The sequence below is a fragment of the Stomoxys calcitrans genome, chromosome 3 (genome assembly GCF_963082655.1).
Source record: "Stomoxys calcitrans chromosome 3, idStoCalc2.1, whole genome shotgun sequence".
NCBI classification, from domain to species: Eukaryota; Metazoa; Arthropoda; class Insecta; order Diptera; family Muscidae; genus Stomoxys; species Stomoxys calcitrans.
The window spans coordinates 11,749,702-11,776,711 of record NC_081554.1 but is presented as its reverse complement, the minus strand read 5'-3'; the positions used below and the strand labels follow the sequence as shown (position 1 = coordinate 11,776,711).

The 27,010-nt window shown below is 36.8% G+C and overlaps 2 protein-coding genes across 2 annotated transcripts in view; one reads left to right on the top strand and one right to left on the bottom strand.

The window, feature by feature from the left end:
- Positions 1-1,429: 1,429 nt before the first annotated feature.
- LOC106084513 (cell division cycle protein 23 homolog) lies at positions 1,430-7,484 on the top strand. The gene is made up of 6 exons (XM_013248245.2): positions 1,430-2,530; positions 2,609-2,788; positions 2,861-3,025; positions 3,085-3,521; positions 3,590-7,171; positions 7,301-7,484. Exons 1-5 carry the CDS (start codon positions 1,747-1,749, stop codon positions 4,124-4,126), a joined length of 2,103 nt encoding a protein of 700 aa, XP_013103699.2. The 5' UTR covers positions 1,430-1,746; the 3' UTR covers positions 4,127-7,171; positions 7,301-7,484.
- LOC106084504 (uncharacterized) overlaps positions 7,158-27,010 on the bottom strand; it is an 89,460-nt gene continuing 69,607 nt past the window's right edge. The window contains exons 11-18 of the mRNA XM_059365399.1: positions 19,568-19,817; positions 10,723-10,849; positions 10,459-10,648; positions 10,009-10,393; positions 9,807-9,923; positions 9,570-9,748; positions 7,707-8,132; positions 7,158-7,645 (exon numbers count right to left, since the gene is read on the bottom strand). Of these exons, the coding sequence (XP_059221382.1) occupies positions 7,301-7,645; positions 7,707-8,132; positions 9,570-9,748; positions 9,807-9,923; positions 10,009-10,393; positions 10,459-10,648; positions 10,723-10,849; positions 19,568-19,817 (2,019 nt within the window). The 3' untranslated portion in view covers positions 7,158-7,300. The remainder of the gene's footprint in view (positions 7,646-7,706; positions 8,133-9,569; positions 9,749-9,806; positions 9,924-10,008; positions 10,394-10,458; positions 10,649-10,722; positions 10,850-19,567; positions 19,818-27,010) is intronic.

Sequence of the window (27,010 nt, the reverse complement as noted above, 5' to 3'; positions counted from 1 at the left end):
GTGGTTGTTGTACAAATGAGACCACCTTTAATTGTTTCGCCATGTATGGATCCATTGCACAATTCAAGGCGGATATAACAAGGTGGTCTCAAACAGCTGTTAACAGTTGGCAAAGTTTGACGGTATTAGGACGTCAGATTTTTGTTTGCATTCCCTTTGTTGTCATCGTCTTTTTCCCATAATCTCTGCTCATGTACGCACACGTATGCACACACGCACACAAATTTCTTTTTATGTGTTGGCAAATCGTCGATTACATAATGGCGGATTACACCACATGATTTGTGGTTGTTGTAGAAATGAGACCACCTTAAATTGTTTCGCCATGACTACAATTGCAGAAGGTAGCGTCACTTGCCTAACAGCAACGAAATCAACGATACAACCCTGTGGGAATGGGGGTAGAAATTAGAACCCATCTGTTAAACTTCTGCACACTTTCAAATTGACAATCTCGTTTTTATTTGCATTGCCACGTGCAGCAACAAAAAAATTAAAAGATTTGTGATGGCAAACGTATAATTTATAAATTAAAACATTAGAAATGTGATTAAAACAAAATGTTGAAAAGCTGGGCAAGTGATTTAACCTTCTTTAGTGAACACTGTATGGATCTTAAATCTAATGTAATCGATTGTTCGACTTCTCCGACTTTTATCTGAATCAAATCTACACAAGGTGTTATTAGGGATCAAAATGCGCCATTTATGAGCACTTTATGTTTTATGGGGAGAACGATGCATAATCTAATTATAGTTCTTGTCAGGATTCGAACCCGTCGAATATTCGATTTTTTTTAAGCCACTAAAAGCTGGTACTACATTTGGTTGTTGTTCGACTTTTGTTTGCATTCTGGCAGGATGCACTTATAAGGTGAGGTCATGCGAACAGCTGAGTCCAATCTTTTTATATTTGTTTTGATTTTGCAGTAAATCTAAATGTCAAAGGCTTGATAATATAACTGTGACCCAACCTCATAATTGTACCATGTTGGGCAGGATGCACTTATAAGGTGAGATCATGGGAACAGCTGAGTAAAATTTTTTTATATTTCTTTTGACTTTGCAGTAAATCTAATTGTCAAAGGGTTGATAAAACAGCTGTGATTTTTTTCTCAAATCTTAAAAATATGTACTATTTGATCCGATAGTCCTCATATAAGCAACAAAACAGTAATAATGATGAAAATACAAATATAAAACACATTTGAAGAAATTGTAAAACAAAGTTTATTTCTAAAACCACTTTGACATTTCAATTTACGGCATTTGCCACTCAAGGTAGTTTCGTTGAGGGTAGAATTTTGTTGTTGTGCTAATGACCCAACCACATTATTGTATCATGTTGGGCAAGTGACCCAACCTACTGGTCAAATTTCTGGACACTTCCTAATTGACATTCTAGTTTTTATTTGAATTATCATGTGAAGCAGACGCAATACCAAAAGATTTATGATTATAAACGTGTAAAATATAAATTAAGACAATTAAAATGTGAGAAACTAAACAAAAAGTAAAGAAATGCTAAAATCCAAACCAAGCAATTGATGTTTTAGTGGGATTTGGATACAACTCTGGAATCGGACAACTCCATCAGCTGGACAAGTAACTTAGCCTTCTTTAGTGAACCCTGATTGAAACATTGCCAAATGCAAATTTGGAATTTAGAGCAACGATTTCAAACAAGGAAGGTTGGGACGCCTATTATCAAATAGATCGAGCTTTACTGAACAACAAGTCAACTATTATGGAGGATGAATATTTCAATGTGCCTTTACAGGATGTGAAACGTGAGTTGAGGCGTGGTATAGTCGAGTGCCAGAAACGCGGCTTGCTGCATAGTGCCAAGTGGTTGGCCGAAATGAACCATGGTCTGGTCGACATTGAAATTGCGGACGATGATAATAAATGTGATTTCACCAAAGTGCTTCTGGAAGGCATAACACCGGATGAATATGATTGCTATTATTTGGCAAAGAGTTATTTTGATGTCAGAGAATATGATAGGGCTGCTTACTTGGTGAGAAATTGCGAATCGTCTGTGCCTAGATTTCTACACTACTATGCAACATATATGGGCTTGGAAAAGCGGCGTTTGGACTCGACCACAGATCAATCGAATTTAAATGATTCTGGGCATGTCAAAGATTTAGCTGAGCTCTTAGCCACTCTCAGGTCTGCCTATTCGCATGGCAGGTTGGATGGCTACGGCATGTATTTGTATGGTGTCATCTTGAAGGCCTTAAATCTTAATCAGGCCGCCCAACAAGTCTTGGTACAATCTATACGTTTGGCTCCTATGCTGTGGGGCTCGTATGTGGAACTTGCTCCCCTTATTACCGAAAAGGAGAAGCTGCAGACAATGCATTTTGGTGGACATTGGATGAGACATTTTTTTGTTGCCCACACTTACATTGAAATGTATTTGAATGACGAGGGTTTGAAGGCCTATGAAGAGCTGCAGGCAGCTGGTTTTAGAAAATGTGTCTATGTGACATCACAAATGGCATTGGCCTATCATAATAAAAGGGGTAAGTAGCAGCAAATTTTGTATCGTTTTTCGAAAAAGATTTATAAATCAATCTGAAATTTTGATTTTTCATTTTCAGATGTCGACAAAGCCATTGAAATATTCCAAGATCTGCAAGAAGCAGATCCCTATCGCTTAGACAATATGGATACATATTCGAATTTATTATTCGTTAAGGAGCTAAAAACTGAAATGGCCCAATTGGCACACAAGGCAGTGGGTATTAACAAATATCGCCCAGAAACCTGCTGTGTTATTGGTGAGTTGCCAATCAATGCCCATTGCAAACATTTGTCCAAATTGTTATCTTGTCTTTGTTATAACTTTCAAGGTAACTATTACAGTATACGATGTGATCATCAAATGGCCATCATGTATTTCCAAAGGGCTTTAAAACTTAATCCAAAGTATTTGGCAGCCTGGACACTGATGGGTCATGAATTTATGGAATTGAAGAATACCAATGCAGCTATACAAAGTTATCGCAAAGCTGTGGGTAGGTTATTTTAGTTCTTCGTAAATACTTTGTTTAATTATTTTTCTTGGAATTTTTAGAGGTGAATAAACGTGACTACAGAGCTTGGTATGGCCTGGGACAAGCCTATGAAATCCTGAAAATGCATTACTATAGTTTATATTATTTCAAAATTGCACACCAGCTAAGACCTTATGACAGCCGCATGCTGGTGGCTTTGGGCGAAACATATGAGAAATTGGAAAAATGTCAAAACGCCATTAAATGTTACAGCAAGGCTTGCGATGTGGGTGATATAGAGGGTATAGCCATGTATAAAATGGCCAATCTACATGAGAAATTGGGTGATTTCGATTTGGCTGTCAACTGTTACATTTTGTATTGTGACGATGAACCAGCGGCAGCAGATAAACAGAGTTTGTATCATGGCTACATGACCTTGGCCAATTATTATGAAAGCAAAGGGGAATATGATCGAGCATCACATTATGCCTACAAATGTTTGGAATCAGATGATGTATGTAGACTCATTAGCCTCAATAGAAGAATACTAACTATATTGTTTGTCTTTTTCTCTTTCTAAAGCGGAAATCCGAAGCCAAATCATTGCTTAAAACTATTGAAAACAAACGCAGTGGGAAAGTAATTAGCTTGGGTAATTTACCTTCCTGTTCTACAGCCACTGTGGCCAACGCAGATACCTCCTCAGATGATGATATGGAAATGGAGTTAAGTGATTACAAATTATCACCCAATGCGCCTTTTCTAGTGGGAGATCGCGGCTTGGTGGCAGCCAGTTCCAGCAGTATAAAATCGAGTGCAAATACTACAGCCAATGAAATGTTGATAACAGCCTCCTCTAGTGTAACAAATAAATCGCCTCTGGAGACCTTACACTCATTAGGCTCACAAAAGTTCTCCTCTTCTGTGACCACAGATGAGATGTCTTTAAGTGAAAGTGATGTTACAACAAATACCTCATTGCCTGCCACCAGTTCGAATCCCTCATTACCACGACGTACCTCTAGCTCAGGCACACAGCCGGCGTTGGCAATACCAAATATTGGCGAACAGGATGAGGATACGCAATCAATGGAAATGTCTTCCATATCAATAGACTGAGTTCTCGCAACTGGAGTTCTAGTTGCCTGGGTGTAGACTAAGGTTCCTCATTGCGCTGATAGGATTTAGTTTATTTAATGTTTTATTTGTGTTATATGCTGTAGCACTCACTTTTCCCTTAATTTATGCTTAACAAATTTAACCATATTGGTTTATTTTGATATACTTTAATTTATGGAAAGGAATAGTTTGTGTTTCTTTAATATTGGCATACATATGTGTTAGATATGTCGTTGGTTGTAGACAGAATATTTTATAATATGGTCTGTTTTTAATAGCTGAAGAATGCATTTGAAAAAGATAGGGTTATTGAGAATTCTTTGTTTTGATCCAAAAGGAAAAGATTGATTAAATGATTTGTATTTTGTACTTTGTGTCCATTATCCTTACTTCCTTAAAATGAGCAAATATAACAAGAAAGTATTAAAGAAGACCAACCAAATAATTGTACATTTTTGAAAAGTAGTTTGGTTATGTTTTAAGACAGATTAATGGGCAGGTCGTGCCCATCTTTGGGCTATTTCTACTCCACTCAATTAAAAGCTGCCCACTGTGTGTGTCATGTTAGATGTAAAATTCCAAATTGCAAATTTGCCCCTGAACATTCCATAAGGAACCGGCAATATCCTCTTTGTCCCTTGTCAGCTCAAAGCTAAGCTAAAAATCAGGATCCATACCAAGTACTCAGCAATTAAAGCATTCGGTTTGAAAATTCCCCAAGTGAAGCGCTGAAACGATCCAGCTCAACCCCCGGCACAGGATAACCACAAAGGTTGGAACTTAGAGTTATAATGAAAACCTCAGCTGAAAGCTACAGGGCGTATCCACAGGTTGCGGATAGGGGAATGTTCCGTATTTGTACGGAGTAACTGCAACTGCAACAGGACAACGGCGGTATCAAGTCGAGGATCTCAGTGAGAGGTCGGGCGGTACTTGCTCTTGCTTTGATATTGAATGTCTATCTGTTTGGGGCATAGGGTGGAAAACAGTCCCAGAAGGCTTAAAACTAACAATTTCCCTCGAGCTATCTAAACCATCTAGGTTCCGCTCTCGCATTACTTCAAGGTTGATCCCTGTGGGGCTCTTAGGCCATACGCCTCAGTGTTCCTTCCTCCAGGTGCCCTCTTCATCTACCAATCGCTATATCATCTGCATTTTTTAATGAGTGAGTTATTATAAGCCTACCGACATCCGACTCAAATATGGCACAGTTAGGAATTTATTTAGATATAGCTGTCACCAGACATGAACCATTAGGGGAGTGGAATGGAAAACAATTAAGGATTTTGTAAGTCGCACGGAATTCCTAACATAAAACTTTCTTTTTCGAGGTTACTTTTCAGTTTTAAGAGCGCACAAGTGGCATGGGGCGGATAAATATCTGCACCCTCTTTTCAACCTAACCTAATCTTATCCGATTTCGCTGAAATTTTAAACAGTTAGTTATTTTAAGCCTCCCGACCCAAAAATAGTTCAGAGTGGACAAGATTAGATGCCATATACACCGATCTGCCGATTAAAGGTCTTAAGCCCACAAAAGCTGCATTTATTATCCAACTTGGCTGGAATTTGAAACTCTGTTGTTCTAAGAATCCCGACATTCGATCCAAATAGGCCGATTTGTCGATTAAGGGTCTTAGCCCTTAAAAGCTGCTTTTAATAACCGATTTCGCTGGTATATGAAACAGTGAGTTGTTTAAAGCCTTCCGTCATACCAATCTAATACGGTCCTGATCGGACTGCAGTATAGACGGATCTGCCGATATAGTGTCAAAATCCTGTAAAAGTCGAATTTGTTATCCTATTTCACAGTAATTTGACACAGTGACTTGTATTAAGGCTCGGGTCATCCTACCAGCATATGGTACAGAACACATACATATATATATAGATATAGCTGCCATATAGACCGATCTTACAATTTAGGGTCTGAATCCCATAAAAGTTGATTTTATCCATAAGAGTTCTCGGGACCTGAATCAAATATCAAATGATATTACGGGAACACCGAGTTCAGATGCTGGTAAGATCGAACTTTTAGGGCGGCCGTCCCCTGTACCAATAGCAGAGCTTTAGCCCTGCACCTGTAGGGATTTACCCCAAATTTCGCTTTCATATAGGAGAATACTATTGCAGACCTGCAATGTTTGCCGTGAATAGGTCTAATTGAGACGGTATCTTCGCCGCTTTTTTGTTCTGCGATTGGTCTGTAAGGTATTTCACGTACCTTCTCGAACCGCATAAATATCCCTGTGGGGATGTGGTTCCTCATAACCAGGAGTAGTTAAGTATTTTGCATTGCCAGCTGTAGCCCGTGAGATTCTAACTTAAGTCTAATTTTGATCCCGACCTGATGGGGGAACAGTTCCACCTACATCTAGTTTCGTTTTTTTCACAGGCATAAAAAATATCACTGGTGGACTTACCACTTAGGGATGACATAGTGTCTCTTCAAGATCTTGAGTAAGTGGTTCAATGTTACAAAAGAGAGTCTTGGGTTCAAACATCGTATCAACGTCATTTACAACGACATATTAGCACAGCTTGCACACATTTGCCAAATGATTGTTGTTCTCAGAGTTCATGTGAGGTTCATAGTATGTAAAGATAACTTTTTTTGAAATATTATACTTTCTACATGAAGCTTACATTTTGATATCTTGAAGCACTGCTACTGCGAAACCTATGAAACACTATTAACTACTTACTAAATTTCCTGAATATCTTCACTAAGGAACAGGGAATCCTTTTCTCATATCAATGAGTACAGTCCGTATAATGTTTAAGTTCAATCATAAGGGACCTCCTTTTTATTGCCGAGTCCGAATGGCGTGCTGCATAGCGACACCACTAGAGAAGTTTTAATATGGCAGGATACCTCATAAATGAAGCCAGCAATAGTAAGGGGAAACAAACACTGCAAATTTATCTGATGTTTACACCGGGTTTGAACTCAGGCGTTCGGCTTCATAGACGGACGTGGCAACCTCGGCGCTGCGGTGGCCTCTGACTTATAACCTATGAAACACAGTTTTTTTCAACACAGTAAGTAACTTGTTAACTATATTTTCATTATAAAAAACAATACAAAAATAGTCTTAACAATAATCCCACCAAGTTACCCTCCCATATTTTCTTGTTCTAATCACTTTGTTTTAATCTTTTTATCAACAGCTAAAGAGCCTTTTTTATGCGTATCCATAGGCTGAATAAAAGCAAAACCATTAGCACTAAGATCCATATGGACAAGGCCAACACATCCTGGCCGTACAAGTCTCCATTCATTCCGAAATCAGTGAGAAATTTCTTAGGATGGCGATAATAGCAGAAATCAATGCTACATTTCATATCTGGACGATCATAGGCGTAGAGAGCCCTCAACAGACCTTCAATTGTATAGCGAAAGAAGGATATGTCACAAAGAAACTGTAGATATGAAGCCACCTCGTAGACACGTATAAAAAAGCCGGAAAATATCAGCATGGGTATTGTGAGACAGGGAACTAGGAAAACGCCAAGCTAAAAAGGAAGAACAAAATAAATTTCTTACTCTGAAAATTTTTGAAATTTTCAATCTTACCTGCATGTGAAACAGCGAACCACACACCAGACCCATAAAATGTCCTATCATGCCGGTCAGTAAACACATGCCCCAAAACATGACAAACCTTCCCAGCTCCATGGGCTGACCCGTCATAAAGAATGCTATACAAGTCAACAATGTTGGACAGATAAATTGCAAGGGTAAATCTGCTATAATTTTGGCCATATAATACGACTTTATTGAATACCATCCATTAAGATATTCCCTTATAAACACGGCACATTCCTGAGGACAAAGAAATATGGACGGCATAGCATTTCCAAAGAAAATAAACATAACAACAAAAAATATACATGAAGCATTGGTCAAGGTTTTGGCGCCATCATTGCCAATTTGCCAAAAGACCAAACCCAGAAGTGCTGCTACCACAATGTGCATTATAATACGAAGTCTTACGGAGAGCTAAACAAGTAAAAAGAAATAAAAAGAAAAAAAGTAAATTAATAATTTTGTAAGTATTTATTTTTCTATTGGGTTGCCCAAAAAGTAATTGCGGATTTGTCAACGCCGACTATATGAAAAATCCGCAATTACTTTTTGGGCAACCCAATATTATATAATTTACTTGTTTAAAACATTTGTTTTACATAAATGTATCTAACAAAATTTACTTGGCAAATTTATTGGTCGGATGTAAGTCGATGACATAATTTATATAAACAAAAGTAGCTACTACCATTATTAAAAGCGAAACCTTATGGAAGCCGCTTATCCAGCCATCATTATGCGAAATCCCCAATAATAGCAATAACCGCAATAAGACCTTTAGCACAGTGGCTGTTTATGACTTCCGTTGGAGAAATCAGAGATTTCATGCCGAAAGGTCTCAGGTCAGAGAGCCCAGCAACGCTGCTTCCATGTATAGATTCCCGCCTCCTAACTGGCCATCTCTCAGAGCACTGGCCGTTTCAAGCAGGGGACGGGCGATTTCTAGCATATTCATTCGCTTTAAAAATTACTGGAATATAGTCGTATCTATGAACCAAGGGAGAGTTAAGTTTTGCGTTTGGATTTTTTACAGGGATTCTAAATATAAATTCTGTGTACTTACACCCCGCAGTCCTGGAATTAAAGGGCCTTATCGCCAACTTACTCTCCACATTAATCATAAGTTGCCAAGAACGATCATTTCATCTACAGGATTTCGATTGCGCCAATGCTATAGCACAGACCTTTGACACTAAGACCTTATTTACTTGTTTTCCCCATATGCCCTACACATGCTATCTCTTGCCGCACCTATTTTACATAAGTGAGCTGCTACTCCTAAGTGTCTCTTTATGATACCGAAAGCATCTTTTCTTTTCAACAATAGCCTCATCTCCTCACGATCCGCGTCTTCCAATAGAATTTTCGTCGTCTGTTCCTGTTCCACAGTGTTACATGCTGTTCCACAGTGTTACATGGCGTTAATCTCCTTCTTATACTCCAAAACTGCTCGTGACCTTACTGTTCTGGTTGTTATTGTCCTGAAGGCCGGTACTCTTAACGATATGCTAAAATACAGCATTTACCTTCTTCCTTGAACCCATTTCTTCCTAGGTCTTTTAGCCCCGAGTGGTGCTCATACTTCCTTCGTATATCTATGAACCGAACGTCCAAAATCGTACATTCAACCTGTTGCTGTATTCTTTTGTTGTATATCCCCTACATAATGGTCGACTACAACTAATCGTTCAGAAACAATTTTTTGTGGAGGCGGTGGATCATTTCGCGTCATGGACTCTTCTACATAAAAACCTTGATATATAGGGCACGAAATATCCATAGTCCATGATTTCGGTTTACACCTGCTTAGCTTTTTTACTATTTAATCGTCAAGAAAGTGTATTTACCTACCATGTTTCTATAGGTTGATGTGGACGAACGTTTGAGTAGCACTACAAATTGCCGCCAGACAGACACCCGCTCTTTGGGACGAATTATTTCCGTTTTCTCTGCATTTATTATAGGATTTGACGAGTTTATATCGACAGTTGTATGTGTGGGGAGAGAACTGGAGTTTGTGAGAAGGGCGGCTAAAAAAACATAAAACAACTATCATTATAAAAATGATTTCTAATAACTGAATCTTACCGTTTTCCGAATGGCCATTGTCCGTATTCGAAAATTTGGTATTGTCATGACGCAAATTATTGTCTTGCACTAGTTTTAGTAGGTCGGGATTATCCACATCACTGCAGACCTCAAGAACTAGAGAGAGAACAAGAGATCTATGTAATTTATCTTAAAATATTTTATAATTTGTTGGCATTTTATTTTGCATTCTTAAATTTACCATAATCGGCGGGATTATAATACTGCGGACAATTAAATCCGGATTTTCGAAAATGATCTAGCATTGCGTTTTGAGGACCCGAGTATAATATCCGCCCTCTTGAAACCACTAAAATATCATCGAATAATTGCATAAGTCTTGAACTGGGCTGATGGACTACACAAACAATAACACGGCCATCGCGGGCTAATTTCCTTAAATAGGATATAATCTGATAGGAGGCGACACTATCCAGACCACTGGTGGGTTCATCGAAAAACATTATCGGTGGATTTGTGACCATTTCAATGCCAATTGATAAACGCTTGTGTTCCCCTCCAGACAAATGCGTGACCAAAGTATGACGACTATGTGTCAAATTCAACATTTCCAATATATTCTTGATCTGCAAAAGAGAAAGGGGAGAATAATTATTCTGAAAATCTTCCATTTATACTAGAGATTAAATACAATTTTATTTTTCTGTTTTATGGTAGTCTCAATGGGCAGCTTTAAGTCGGTGGATACCCTCAATGTTTCCTGCACTGTCAGCAGATCCAACATGGTAAAATTTTGTGGTATATAAGAAGACATTCTTCGGAATTCCACTATGTTTCTGGGCTTTCCATTCAGGTCAATATTACCGGTGATTCCCGAAGCCCTATTTTGGAATAAAATTTAAGCATACATCTTAAGTTGAAATGAATATCTTTTTTGTTTATAGTCCTTACTTACTTAAAACCGGAGAGAGCATTCAGCAGCGATGTTTTCCCGGCTCCAGACGGTCCCAAAATGGCAGTAAGGCGACCCGATCTGAATTCGCCACATGCATCATTTAGAATCCCAGTGGAAACGGATTTGTCTGTGGAAAATAGAGAAAAAGAGAGGATAAATACACACTGTGGCACATTGAAAAGTTTAGATACAGTTAACCTAAAAGAAGTAAAAGCGAGCTAAATTCGGCCGGGCCTAATGAGGGGTATATAACCTCACAATGGATTGCATTTATCAAGTTCTCTGCCCGGTATATCTTTGTGCAAGATTTCAGGCAAATCAGATAGAAATTGCGCCCTCTGCCATATAGACCGAGGCTCAAGAAGAATAGTCTGAAGATAGGTTTGTTGTTGGAAGTCAAAACAAACCCCTTCAAACCCTTTATGCCAAATATCAACCGAATCGGTATAATTGCGCCCTCTAGAGATTCAGAAGTCAAGATCCTTATCAACCAATTTAAATCATACTTGTTGAATACAAAACACCAACACCATATATGGGACTTAAATGAAAGGTATTTGGGAGTAGAGTTCAAATATGTATTAAATATTGTGTCCACAATATTAAATGCAAACTATTTGAGGGTAGAGAAAGATTTTTATACCCACCACTGAAGGATGGGAGTATATTTATTTTGTCATTCCGTTTGCAACACATCGAAATATCCATTTTCGACCCTATAAAGTATATATATTCTTGATCAGCGTAAAAATCTAAGACGATCTAGCTATGTCCGTTCGTCGGTCTGTCTGTTGAAATCACACTACAGCTTTAAAAAAAGAGATATTGAGCTGAAACTTTGCACAGATTCTTTTTATACCCTCCACCATAAGATGGGGGGTATACTAATTTCGTCATTCTGTTTGTAACTACTCGAAATATTCGTCTGAGACCCCATAAAGTATATATATTCTTGATCGTCGCGACATTTTATGTCCATCTAGTCATGTCCGTCCGTCTGTCCGTCCGTCTGTCGAAAGCACGCTAACTTCCGAAGGAGTAAAGCTAGCCGCTTGAAATTTAGTGTAGGTCGGTTGGTATTGTAAATGGTCCATATCGGTCCATGTTTTGATATAGCTGCCATATAAACCGATCTTGGGTCTTGACTTCTTGAGCCTCTAGAGTGCGCAATTCCTATCCGATTGGAATGAAATTTTGCACGACGTGTTTTGTTATGATATCCAATAACTGTGCCAAGTATGGTTCAAATCGGTCCATAACCTGATATAGCTGCCGTATAAATCGATCTGGGATCTTGACTTCTTGAGCCTCTAGAGGTCGCAATTATTATCCGATTTGCCTGAAATTTTATACTACGGATCCTCTCATGACCATCAACATACGTGTTTATTATGATCTGAATCGGTCTATAGCCCGATACAGCTCCCATATAAATCGATCTTTCTATTTTACTTCTTGAGCCCCCAAAGGGCGCAATTCTTATTCGAATTGCCTGACATTTTACACAGGTCTACAACGTATAATTTAATTGTGGTCCGAATCAGACCATATCTTGATATTGCTCTAATAACAGAGCAAGTCTTTTCGTTTATCCTTTTTTTGCCTAAGAAGAGATGCCGGAAAAGGAACTTGACAAATGCGATCCATGGTGGAGGGTATATAAGATTCGGCCCGGCCGAACTTAGCACGTTTTTACTTGTTTTCCATAAGCAGGTTAAGTTCGAAGATGAGCTATATCGGATATAGCACCCATATAGACCGATCCGCCGATTTAGGATCTTAGGCCCATAAAAGCCACATTTATTATCCGATTTTGCTGAAATTTGGGACAGTGAGTTGTTTTAGACCTTTTTCAATTTGGCCCAGATCGGTCCAGATTTGGATATAGCTGCCATATAGACCGATCTCTTGATTTAAGGTTTTGGGCCATAAAAGGCACATTTATTGTCCGATGTCGCCGAAATTTTGGACTTTAAGTTTCGTAAGGTCCTTCGATATCCTTCTTCAATTTGGCCCAGATCGGTACAGATTTGTATATAGTTGCCATATAGACCGATCTCTCGATTCAATGTTTTGGGCCCATAAAAGGCGATCCGCCGATTTAGGATCTTAAGCCCATAAAAGCCACATTTATTATCCGATTTTGCTGAAATTTGGGACAGTGAATTGTTTTAGGCCCTTCGACATTATTCTTCAATTTGGCTCAGATCGGTCCAGATTTGGATATGGCTGCGATTTAAGGTTTTGGGGCCATAAAAGGCGCATTTATTGTGCGATGTCGCCGAAATTTGGGACAGTGAGTTGTGTTAGGCTCTTCGACATTTTTCTGCAACTTGGCCCAAATCGGTTCAGATTTGGATATAGGTGCCATATAGTCCCATATCTCGATTTAAAGTCTTGGCCCCATAAAAGACGCATTTTTTATCCGATTTCACTGAAATTTGACACAGTTATGTTAGGCTTTTCAACATCCGTGTCGTATATGTTTCAGATCGGTTTAGTTTTAGATATATTGGGTTGCCCAAAAAGTAATTGCGGATTTTTTAAAAGAAAGTAAATGCATTTTTAATAAAACTTAGAATGAACTTTAATCAAATATACTATTTTTACACTTTTTTTCTAAAGCAAGCTAAAAGTAACAGCTGATAACTGACAGAAGAAAGAATGCAATTACAGAGTCACAAGCTGTGAAAAAATTTGTCAACGCCGACTATATGAAAAATTCGCAATTACTTTTTGGGCAACCCAATAGCTACTGAAGAGACCAATATTTTGTCATACACAATTGAAAAATGATTTGTGCTTATTAGCATTTGGCCCAAATCAGAACATATTTCGATATAGCTGCTATGGGGCATAAGGTATGCATTTTTATCGGATTTTGACGATAGATGGTTTACATATATACCCGAGGTGGGTGGTATCCCAAGTTCGGCCCGGGCGAACTTAACGCCTTTTTACTTGTTTTTTTCCAAATTGCCGAGTGACGGGGGTCAATGGATAGTTATTAGGGGTGTAATAACTATCCAATGACGCATGTAAACCAGTCTTGGCAATATGGTTTGTTAAGATATCCCCCATATAAACCAGTTTTGTTTATCAAAAATGGATAAGAACTTATCATATACAACCCATGTTGAAGGGTTTTAAAATTTTGAATCATCCGAACGTAATGTACTTTTTTTTAACATTCGCAACAAATAATGCAAAATACAAGTTTTGAAGAATTGTCGCTATGGCATTTGTAGACCACTTTCAAAATTTAGCTTTCAGAACAAATGTTTGTAATTATTTTCTGTGGGTGATACTTGTTTTTATAAATTTGACCAACAAATATTTAAAGGCATTATTTGCACAATAATTTTTTTTATGTTGACTTATTCGCTTATAATGAAGCACTTAAGTCGATTCGTAGTATTGTTGAAATATTTGGGTTGTTTTTAAAATGTTAATGCGCTAAAAATTTTTTTAATTGTTTTAATAATATCTGGTAAAGCCCAGTTTAATGGAAATTTTTAATTGGGCCTTATATTCTGAAAAGCAATAAGTTCAAAAGAAGAATATTTGATATTCTATGGCAGACTTGTGATGCTGTGGGGTAGAGTTCATAAGCAAGCTCTATTGAAAACTCTAATTGTACCACACGTTTTGGGCAGAGTAAAGTAATTTCGTCATTCGTTTGTAACACATCGAAATATACATCTGAGACCCAATAAAGTTTATATATTATTGTTAGTATTGACATTCAAAGTCGATTTAGCAATGTCCGTCAGTCTGTCGAAAGCACGCAAACTTTCGAAGGAATAAAACTAGGCGCTTGAAATTATGCACAAATTATGCTCGGGCCCGACGATTTTGTCTGAAGAAAAAATGTTAATTAAATTTACTCTATACAAAAAATGTCAATAACATTTTTTAAATGACAAAATTTCATATTTATAATATTTTACAAAGACAACACTTTGCCCAGGCCAGGGCCGCCTTAAAATTATTTTTCTTAAGGACAAAATTGTAATGAAATTCTTAGTAAAAACATACTTTAAATGAAATTATTTCAAAATAAGTTTTAATGACATTTTTGCTAAAGACAAAATTTCAGCGTAACATTCTCTATTGACAAAATTGCAGCACGGGTCGGACCCCCTTCGAAATTACTTTTATTAAGACAAAGTTTCTCCAAAATGTTTTCATCAAACAATATTTTCATTAAATTTTTTCTAAAGACAACATTTTTGTAAAAAAAATTCAATAAAATTTTTTCTAAAGACTAAACTTTATTGAATTTTTTTAGGAACAAAATTTCAGCGTAAAACTCTCTAAAGACAACTCAATTTCGAGATTATTTTTATAAGCCAAAATTTCAATAAAACATAGAATTATGCGACATTACATTTTCCATAGAGCCTTTTTCATGCTTATCTGTACCAAACAACATTTTTATGGAGATAAAAGTTCTTGTAACTGGTTTCAATCGGCCACTTTCTTCAATCCAAATTTCATTACGATGCCTCTTACCTAAAATTTTTCTAAGGCAGCTATATTCTTGGTTTTTTCGTCGTTAATGGGTTAATGCATTTAATATGCTTGTTAGTCTGAAAAACTTTTCCAAAGAATGAATAGTAATTGTTCGTTTTGTTTTACTTTCGAGACGAGCTTAGGTAGGTCGTGAGTAGGTCGTACCCATACCGAATATACCACGAAAACGTGTCTACGATGTAAGCACAACACTAAAACAAGTCTGACACTTTTCACACGTGCTTTACATCTACTTTGCTTCCATAGCATATACATTGATAGCTTACACATTATTTTTAGATCGAATCTAATCTTTCAAGCAAAGTGTGTCCCTGGTTGGTCATAAAGTCAGAGCTGAATTTTGCACTGATTGCTAACACACTATTTATAGACCGAATCTAATCTTTCAAACAAAGTGTGGTTGTCTTTGCGAATATCTTTTGGAAGTTGTATTAATGGCTTCGAACGCTAGACGACGGCAACGGCTATTGCTGCTGCTCCGTGCGTTCGGGTTGAAACCTCGTTGCCGTCGTCTAGCGTTCTAAGCCATTAATACAACTTCCAAAAGATATTCGCAAAGATGACCACACTTTGTTTGAAAGTTTAGATTCGGCCTATAAATAGTATGGAAGCAATCAGTGCAAAATTCGGTTCTGACTTTTTGACCAAATGTCCCCACCGATGGGTCAGTTCTTGCAACAAATAGCGACCACCGAAATTCACATTAACAGAAGAATTTTGCCAATATTCGATTTTAAAGAAATGAGGGGTAAGCCCCCCCCCCCCTCCTCCAAAATAAAATCCTGGCTACGTCCCTGGTTGCCATATAAACCGATCTCGAGTCTTGATTTCTTAAGCCTCTACAGTGCACAATTATTATCCGATTTGGTTGAAATTCAGCTTGAAGTATTTTGTTTTGACTCCCAATGACTGTGCCAAGTATGGTCCAAATCGATTCATAATCTGATATATTTAGTTCCCATATAAACCGATATGACGATTTAACTTCTTGAGCCCCTATAGGAACGAATTCTTATTTCAAATACGGTCTGAATCGGTCTATAACCTGATATAGCTTTCATGTAAACCGATCTCACGATGTTACTTCTTGAGCCCCTATAGGGCCCAATTCAGATCCGATTTGAGTGAAACACAATGACTTCTACTATGGTCACCAACATCCAAACCAAGTATGGTCCGAATTGGTCCATAACTTAATATGGCTCCAATAGCATGGCAGTTTTTATCCATTATCCTTTGTTTGCCTATAAAGAGACACCGGGCAAAGAACTTGTCAAATGCGATCCACGGTGAAGGTTATATAAAATTCGACCCGGGCGAACTTTACAGCTTTTACTTGTTCTTTCCGTGGAATAGACGTTTATCCTCTCTCCTTTTCTCCTAATACCTCAACCTTCATCTGGAGCATTGCTACTGATTGCAGTGATTGGTCTGTATGCCGCATTCTCAGCTTCAGTAGCATTTCGACACTCTTGGTCGTATCATGGGTTTCTTGGCAAAGTCTTCTGCTAAGTGTGCTTCACGTACCAAACTTTAACCAGATCTGATGAAAATTAAGGTTTCTTGCGACTCAAGAAATTTAAATTCGGGCATATTTTAATGCAGGAGCTATATCTTATTCAAATCCATCTATGTCATCCCCAATGATCTACATTAAAAAGAAGCATTTATGCAAAATTTCAAGCGGATATCTTTATTCTTTTCAGCGCTATATTCATTACGACATACGGCTAGATCGATTTAGAATATGATCTAGAATATAACCAATAATTGTAGTTGTTACGAACGGAATGACTAGATTAGTATACCCATAAAATAAAAAAACCCCTCCAATAAAATTGTTAGTCAATTGCGATGTGTTGTAAGCTCCATTAGCCTTGATGTATTTTAGTATTTATTTCGAAGTTGTGAAGTTGTGTGCAGACTGGCATTCTACAGTCTGCAATGTACCTAATAAATACGAGTATGAACTAAATTATTAAACAAAGTAAACGAGTTAATAAATCAGACAATGATACCAATCCTATTTGTAAAGGTTTGATTTTCTTTTGCAAAATGGCAAATTTTGACCATGAACATTCCACTTAGGTTTCGATTTTCTTTTAGGTTTTGTTAAAAATCAGTGCTTAATATTATTATAACAAGTAGCACATTTGTGGTGCATTGGTATATAATTATTGGCCAGACTAACTAATCTAATCGTGTAATCGTTTGTTTTTAATTGCATCTTTATTTGGGTATCTTCTTGATATTGCATACCTTTTTCTAAACTAATTATCGGTTAAGCTACATGTACACGAATCGTGTTAATGATTAGGACAAATTATTAGATTACATTCAATTTGGCATTTAATCCAAATGTTAGGAAGTTAAATACGATTATATTGAAAAATTATAGTTGCTCAATTTTATTATAGATAATAAAATTGGTATTTGGCGATTGGGGAATTGCATTGCGTAAAACGTTAACATACCATGTCGTAAGATAGTCGGTGCAATCTTGAGATCTAACAGGTGCTTATAACAAAAATATATTGAAAGGCTAAGTTGTGGTTGCATTTATCTGCAAGAGAAACTGAAAGAAATAGGAGATCTTGATTTTCTTATAAAGACGTTTGAAACAAGCTTGTACTGATCTTATGGTCAAAATTTTGACAATTCTGCAGATTCCTTACACCTTTAGAGCATGCTTAAGTAGCAAAGATAGTAACAGGTCACCAAGTTTCCTTGTCCACTCTTTAAGTGCGGGTTTTTAGAGACTCTGAAGTATTGGAAGAGGTAGAGAAGCGTGACTCTTTGAAATGATTTAGAAAGATTTAGTCCACGTAGTAATGAAGTAAATTTTAATAAAGTTGAGGTTCTTGAAGTTGACTCTGTAAAATATCTCGATGTTTATCTACTATCAAACTTGCAAATTGCAAATACTGCCCATAAACATTCCACTAAGAAACAGGGACAAACTTCTCACACATCAATGAGTGCAGTCCGATTCAAGTTTAAGCTCAATGATAAGGGGCCTCCTTTTTATAGCCGAGTCCGAACGGCGTGTCGCAGTGCGACACCTCTTTGGAGAGAAGTTTTACATGGCATAGTACCTCACAAATGTTGCCAGTATTAGGAGGGGAAACCAACACAGAAAAAATTGTCTAATGGTCTCGCCAGGATTCGAACCCACGTGTTCAGCGTCATAGGGGGACATGCTAACCTCTGCGCTACGGTGGCCTCCTATCAAACTTATTGTGGGATAAACAAAGAAAAAATTTGAAGAAGAACAAGTAAAAAGGCGTTAAGTTCGCCCGGGCCGAACTTTGGATACCCACCACCTTTGGCATATATGTAAACCATCTTTCGTCAAAATCCAGTGAAAAATGCATAACTTATGCTCCATAGCAACTATATAGAAATATGTTCCGATTTGGACCAAATACTAATAAGTACAAGTCATTGTTCAATTGTATATAACAAAATATTGGTCTTTTTGGTAGCTATATCAAAAAATAAACCGATCTGAACCATATACGATACGGATGTCGAAAAGCCTAACATAAGTCACTGTATTTAATTTCAGTGAAATCGTATTATAAATGCGCCTTTTATAGGGCCAAGACTTTAAATTGAGATATAGGTCTACATAGCAGCTATATCCAAACCTGAACCGAGTTGGCCAAGTTTCAGAAAAATGTCGATGAGCCTAACTCAACTCACTGTCCCAAATTTCGTCGTAATCGGACAATAAATGCGTCTTTTTTGGGCTCAAAACCTTTAATCGAGAGATCCGGAGGATCTGGACCGCTCTGAACCAAAATGAAGAAAGATGTCGAAGGGCCTAACACAACTCACTGTTCCACATTTCGGCGATATCGGGCAATACATGCGTTTTTTATGAGCCTTAAACCTTAAATCGAGAGATCGGTCTATATGGCAGCTATATCCAAATGTGGACCGATCTGTGCCAAATTAAAGAAAGATGCCGAACTCACTGTCCCATGGATGGAAATGGATACTTCGATGTGTTGCAACCGGAATGAAAAAAATGAATATACCCCCACTTTCGGCGGTGGGTATAATAAAATTTAATACTAGTTTTTTATCCACCGACTTCGAATGCTAGCTCCATGAAAACTTCTTGGTCATAAAAAGTCGCAGAAAGCTACGATAAGTCGGTTATAATATACAAAACGACTAAGTCAATACAAGACGACTATGTCTGGAAAATTTAAAATAGGAAAACTTTTTCATATACTTATATAAAGTCTAAGAATACCCTATTACATGAAACAAAGCTTACAGAAATTTGTGTTTGACTTACTTTGTTTGTGAACATAATTGATGTTGCTAAAGTGCAGTCTCAAATCACTTGAACTTGTTTTCAAAAAGGGCGTTGTTACATCTGAGGAAGGCGGTGGCTGTGTACATTCTCGATGTTGATGGATGTGGCCATTGCTGGTAATTTTTACTGTAGGGCCATTGCTGTTGGTACTGGCGGTTAATTGAAATTGATCTCTGTTATCAGACATTGTGTCTATATTATTGAATATGGACTTGTATTGTTTCAGTTTTTTTTATTTGTTTTTAGCAAATATGGATTTTAAGTAGTCATCACGTTACAACTTTCCGTTTCGATGGCATTTGTGTTGATTGTTTTCAATTGTATTTTGTACTCGTTTTTCGCGTCTTATACATATATTTGAACTAATTTAAAAATTTTGTATTGAATTTTTAACTCTGATTGATAAAACGTGCTAAGTTCAACCTGGCCGAATCTTGGGAACCCACCACCATGAATTGTGCCAAAAATTTATACAAAATGAACTTAGCTGAAGGGCATAATTTAACTCTATGTGCCAAATTTCTGCAAAAAAAGGCAAAAGTTGCAGCTATTTTATTAATTTATACTCCAATTTCAACTGTACTTGGCACGGTTTTTGGAAGCCGTAACAGAACGTCATGTGGAAAATTTCAGATCAATCTGATGACAATTTTGGTTTCCAGGGGCTCAAGAACTAAAATCGGGAGATATGGTTATATGGGAATAATAGACCGATTTGAATCATATTCGGAAAGAATGTTGGAAGTCCTAATAGAACACATAGTGCAAAATTTCAGCCCAATCGGAAAATAGTAACGGCTTCTATGTGCTCAAGAATTCAAGTCGAAGAACCACTTTCAATGAGAACTATATCCAGATCTGAACCAATAAAAAGTATGTGTTCGAGCGGCTACCTTTAACACAATGCTCATCATGTTTTGACCTTTAAATGAGGAGATCGGTCTATATGATAGATATTTGTATCATGTTCGGCACTGATGTCGAGGGATTTAATACAACTCACTGTGCCAAATTTCAGCGAAATCGGATAAAAAGTACCCCTTTTATACCCTCCACCTTTGGATGGGGGTATACTAATTCCGTTGGAGGAATCACTGAGTAAGGTTAAGCTAAGCGATCAGACGACATAAATTATTTTAAATTTTTGCCAGTACTATTATCCGATTTGGCTTAAATTTTGCATAAAGTGTTTTGACTTCCAACATACATTCAAAATATGGTCTGAATCGGTCTATAACCTGGTATAGTTCACATATAAACCTTTCTCCAGATTTTATTTCTAGAGCCTCTAGAGTGCGCAATTATTATCCGATTTGGCTGAAATTTTGCATGAAGTGTTTTGGTTTAGATCGGTTCGTAACTTGATATAGCTCACATATAAATTGGTCTCCCGATTGTATTTCCTGAGCCTCTAGAGAGGGTAATTTTTATTCGTTTTGGCTGTAATTTTGTACAATGATTTCTCCTATGACCCTCGACGTACGTGTCAAAAATGGTTTGAATGGATCCATAACCTGATATATTTCCCATATAAACTGATCTTCCGATTTTACTTCTTGAGCCCCTATACGAAGAAATTCTTATCTGATTTGGCTGAAATTTTGCACAATGGCTTCTACTATGCTTTCCAACTTCCAAATCAAGTATGGTCCGAATCGGTCTATAACTTGATATAGCTCCAATATCATGGCAATTGTAATAAATATTCACTTGTTTGCCTATAAAGAGATAACGGGCAAAAAACATGACAAATACGACCGTGGTGGAGGGTATATAAGATTCGGCCCAACCGAACTTAGCACGCTTTTAATGTTGGAGTTCAATGAGCCTAATCGCGAAATCGAGATACAGGGTAGCTGACACGAAGTGTTACCAAGTTCATACTGGTATATTTGCCAAACTAGAAATGACAGCTACATTATATTTATTCAATTGACAGCTCATGGTGGTGCCACGAAAAATACGGCCCCCATATTTACCGATCTGTCGATTTAAAGTTTTAGGCCCATTAAAGACACATTTATTATCCGATTTCGCTGAAAGTTGGCGTTAGGCTCTTCGACATTCGTGCCGAGTATAGACGAGATCGGGCTATATTTGGTCTTGGGTCCATAAAAGGAGCATTTCGCTTCCGATTCCGCTGAAATTTAACACAGTGAGCTATGTTAGGCTTCCCCACATCAGTGCCTTATATGGTTTCAATCGGTTAATATTGCCATATCTCCCATAAAAGTAGCGTTTATTACCCAATTTCGCTATCATTTGGCACACTGAGCTGTGTTAGGCTCTCAGACATGACTTCTTGAGCCTCTACACGGTGCAATTCCTATCCGACTTGGCTGAAATTTGGCATGACGTGTTTCGATATGAATTCTAATAACTGTGCTAAGTATGGTTAAAATCGGTCCATAACCTGATATAGCTGCGATTTAAACCGATCTGGGATCTTGACTTCTTGAGCCACTAGAGGGCGCAATTCTTATCTGATTAAGCTGAAATTTAGCATGACGTGTTTTGTTATGATTTTCAAAAAATATGCCAAATATGATTCAAATAGCTCCATAACCTGATATAGCTGCCATTTAAACCGATCTGGGATCTTGACTTCTTGAGCCTCTAGAAGACGCAATTCTCATCCGATTTGGCTGAAATTTTGCACGTCGGTTTTTGGTATCACTTCCAACAACTGTGTTGAGTATGATTCAAATCGGTTTATAATCTGGTATATCTGTCATATAAACCGATCTTGGATCTTGACTTCTTGAGCCACGAGAGGGCGCAATTCTCTTCTGATTAAGCTGAAATTTTGCATGACGTGTTTTGTTATAATTTTCAACAGCGTGCCAAATATGCTTCAAATCGCTCCATAACCTGATATAGCTGCCATTTAAACCGATCTGGGATCTTGATTTCTTGAGCCTCTAGAGGACGCAATTCTCATCCGATTTGGCTGAAATTTTGCACGACGGCTTCTCTCATAACCTTCAACATACGTGTCTCATATGGTCTGAATCGATCTATAGCTTGATACAGCTCCCATATAAACCTATCTCCCGATTTTGCTTCTTGACCCCCTACAAAGCGCAATTCTTATCCGAATGAACTGAAATATTACACAATGACTTCTACAATGTTCAGCATTCATTTATGATCCGAATCGGACTATAACTTGATATAGCTCCAATAGCATAACAGTTCTTATTCGATATTCTTTGTTTGCTTAAAAAAAGATACCGCGCATAGAACTCGACAAATGCGATCCATGGTGGAGGATATAAAAGATTCGGCCCGGCCGAACTTAGCACACTCTTACTTGTTTGTTATGTGAGCACACTTTTATCTGCAAAATTCAGAAAACATTGGAAGCATATCTCCATTATTTTATTTTTTTTTTCGTAGTTTTTCTCCAATTTTAGGTTTACCACAAATTTGCATCAAAAATTTCTCTTACTATTCATCAAAGAGTTATCTCTACCCGTTTTCAAAAGGCAGATTTTTTACTAGTTTTTTACGATCTCATTTCACTGTGTGTCAAAGGCTTTAGTAAGAGTGTTTGGTGTTCACTCCGGGATACGATTCTAAGCGTTTGACGCTATAGGTGGTCAGTACGACAGCTATAAATTGTATACACATTTGAACCTAAAGAGCTATGGCATAAAAACCTCTATGAAAGAATGTTTGTTTAGAAAAAAAAATAAAATTTTAAAAAATCACATTAACCATACCATAAAAAGGGTTATTGCAATTTTAACGATCAGCAAAGAGCAACCCGAAACGATTTTTGCATATAAAAACCTATTTTAGTAGAATCCATTAAATGTCGGAGGAAATATTTGGTGTTCGAGAATTGACACACTCCCAACAATTTTTGTTGTATTGTTTAACACTTTTGGTAAATTTTTATAAATATACTTTTTTATATATCCATTTTTTTTAAATTAACACTTTTATATTTAAACACACATTTCATTTTGTTTTTTAATTCTTTTTTTTTTGTTAAATTTCGATTTTTTTTGTCAAAAGACCGTGGATTTTTTACTGCATTATTTCTGTATTTTTGACCTCTGAAGTTTAATTGATTAAAGCAACAACACCAGAAATTAAATTTAATTCACTCATTTGTTTATAGTCAATTGACGGGCGAGAGAATATCTTTGTCTTTCGACGGCTGTAGCTAAAAATTCAAGTGGCTAATTCCAACAACGCCCCACTTGATGATAACTTTTCAAATAATCTCAATAAGCTAAAACAGTTAAATTAAAAAAAAAACAGCAAATATGAAAACAAAACGCCACTAGTCAAGAAAGAAACAAATCATTGGCTTATCAATATCAAAATCCACAAATTTCACACAAAAAAATTGTTTCGAAAAGAAATATGTACGCTTGCAACTGGTCACGGCTACTCCTAAATGTAAACTGAGCCAAAGTGAATTAAATTGGATTTTCAACTCATGCCGAACAAGTTTCCGTTTCCCCTTGCCGCTGTGTGATAGCAACGTAGTTGAGTTTCATTTTCAATTACTCGTTGAGTGCAATCACAATGTACTCTACGATTGCAGTCCGCTGTAGCGATTTCCGTAAGCTTCCATGCGTTGAATGCAACTAACTGCTCTTTCATAAGAGAAAAAAAGAGGTAGGAAAATTTTTAAAAATTATAATAAATTCTTAGAAACATAATACCTGTTTTAGCATTAGAAACATGAATTTTGTTTAAAACGTAGTTAACAGAGCTTGTTGACATTTATAGATAGTCATTTTATTCATCCATTCATATAAAATTTTGCAAAAATACTAAAACCAAAAATGTAGAATTAGAGTTTGGTTTGAGTTTTTTTTTGCAGCTGCAATGGTGGCTGGATTTGTTTTGAGTGTTGTTTGAGTAGTGAAAGTTACTGTAATGTAATAAAAGTAGGTTAAACGTTTCGTATTTGCGATCGTTGACCTGAGTTTTGTAAGTCATTTTATTACAGTGGAACCTCAACATATGGAATTGGCCATTAATTATTTTAAAGTAAAATAATAAAAATGTAAAATTTGAAAAGTAAAAATATCCTTATAACCGATCCTCCAGTATCCAAATAAAAATCACTACACAGAAAAAAATAAATTCGATCACGAAATTTATTGATCCAAGTAATTTTTTAATAGAAACTGCTTCAATCACTAAAATGATAATATCAATTAACGTTGTTGTAAAAGTAACTCGAAAAATGTTTAATTAAAAAAATTGCATATTAATTTAAAACAAGTAAAAGCGTTTTAAGTTCGGCCTGGCCGAATCTTATATACCCTTCACCATGGATCCCAATTGTGGAGTTCTTGTCCCGACATCACTTTTTAGGCAAACAAAGGATAAAAGAAAGGAATTGCTATGCTATTGGAGCTATACCAAGTTATGGTCCAATTCAGATCATAATTGAAATGAATATTGGAGACCATAGTAGAAGTCATTGTGTAAAATTTCAGCAAATTCGAATAAGAATTGCGCCCTTTGGGGGCTCAAGAAGTAAAATAGAGGAATCGATTTATATGGGAGCTGTATCAGGCAATAGACCGATTCAGACATATGTTGATGGTCATGAGAGGATCCGTCGTACAAAATTTCAGCCACATCGGAAAATAATTGCGACCTCTAGAGGCTCAAGAAGTCAAGATTCCAGATCGGTTTATATGACAGCTATATCAGGTTATGAACCGATTTAAACCTAACTTAGCACAGTTGTTGGAAGTCATAGCAAAACACGTCATGCGAAATTTCATTTTAATCGGATAAGAATTGTGCCCTCTAGAAGCTCAAGAAGTCAAGACCCAAGATCGGTTTATATGGCAGCTATATGAAAACATGGACCTATATGGCCCAATTACAATCCCAAACAACCTACACGAATAGGAAGTATTTGTGCAAAATTTCAAGCGGCTAGCTTTACTCCTTCGAAAGTTAGCGTGCTTTCGAGAGACAGACGGACGGACATGGCTAGATCGACATAAAATGTCACGACGATCAAGAATATATATATATACTTTATGGGGTCTCTGACGAATATTTCGAGTAGTTACAAACATATTGACTAAATAAGTATACCCCCATCCTATGGTGGAGGGTATAAAAATGAAAATCGAACCACAAATGCCTTCGCAAATTGCAAAATACGAAGGCAAATGATTCATTGGCGTTCCTCGCTACACTTACGACTTTCATTCAAAGAGCAAACTTAGAAATATATTTTACCCGCATTAAAAAAAAATTTTCCTTAAATGTTGGTAGATTGGTCATCGCTAAATGTAGCGAACCCTTTTATATCGGTTGAGATTACTTATACATAGGACCATCAATAAAGTGTAGAGAACTCCAAACCTTTTTGGGGTTTGCTCTACGTATCTTGACTTTCACCCTTACTTGGAATATTCTAAACCCCATTACATGACCCCGGAATTGTTACATAGTGTTATTAAATGCATTATGGGTTAACATTAATAATAATATACTCCTTCTACTGGTTCAATTATAATACACAAGAGTCAAACATAAAATACGGTTGAACCTCGATTATCCAGCTCACTCGGAACCGAGTTTAGCACGATAAATCGATTACGTATTTTTATACATTTTTATAATACAATACAGAGTTTCTATGATTTTATATAAATTGGTATATATATAGCTTTTTAAAAAAAATATACATATTAATTCAAAGTTCTTATATAATATACCTGTTTTACATCTGGCTCTGAAATTTTTGGACTATTATAGTTTTCAAAAATTACAATAGAACCCTGTACGCCTCTATTGCTTGAGCTAAAGGAAGTTTTTGAGTCTTTTGAGTTTCTTTATTTGATTCTTCGGAATCCCCATCGGTCTCGAATCCTTCGCTTTGGTTAGCCGTATATATTGTGGCATCAGATACAATAGCACAGCGAAATCATGTCTGGTGTCTGAAGCCAAAAGTTTTTGGATGATTAATTTACGGTGTAGAATTCAGTGAAAGAAATGTTACTGTAACTTTTGCAGATATCAGAACATTTCGAATAAACACCATGACCAGTTTAATGTCATTTGATCCTTCGATTTAATGTCATTTAATCCTCATCTCTAACCCAAATTTTAAGGGGAATCCCAGAATTTTACATCAAAAAATCATGTGTTTGGTGCATGGATAATCGAGGTAACTACGTTTAATAGAGGGAGCATTATTGCAGCAGGCATAATAGAGGTAAACAACGGTTAATAGAGGTCGAAAACCAAAAGCACAGCATGCCGGATAACAGGAGTAACCGGTTAATAGAGGCCCGGATAATCGAGGTTCAATTGTACTTTAATAAAATTGCTGATAATAAGGTGTATGGCAATATTTCTATACTTTTATTTAGATTTTTATTAGCAACTGAGCTATTACTACAAAATACTAAATTGCTGTCAGTT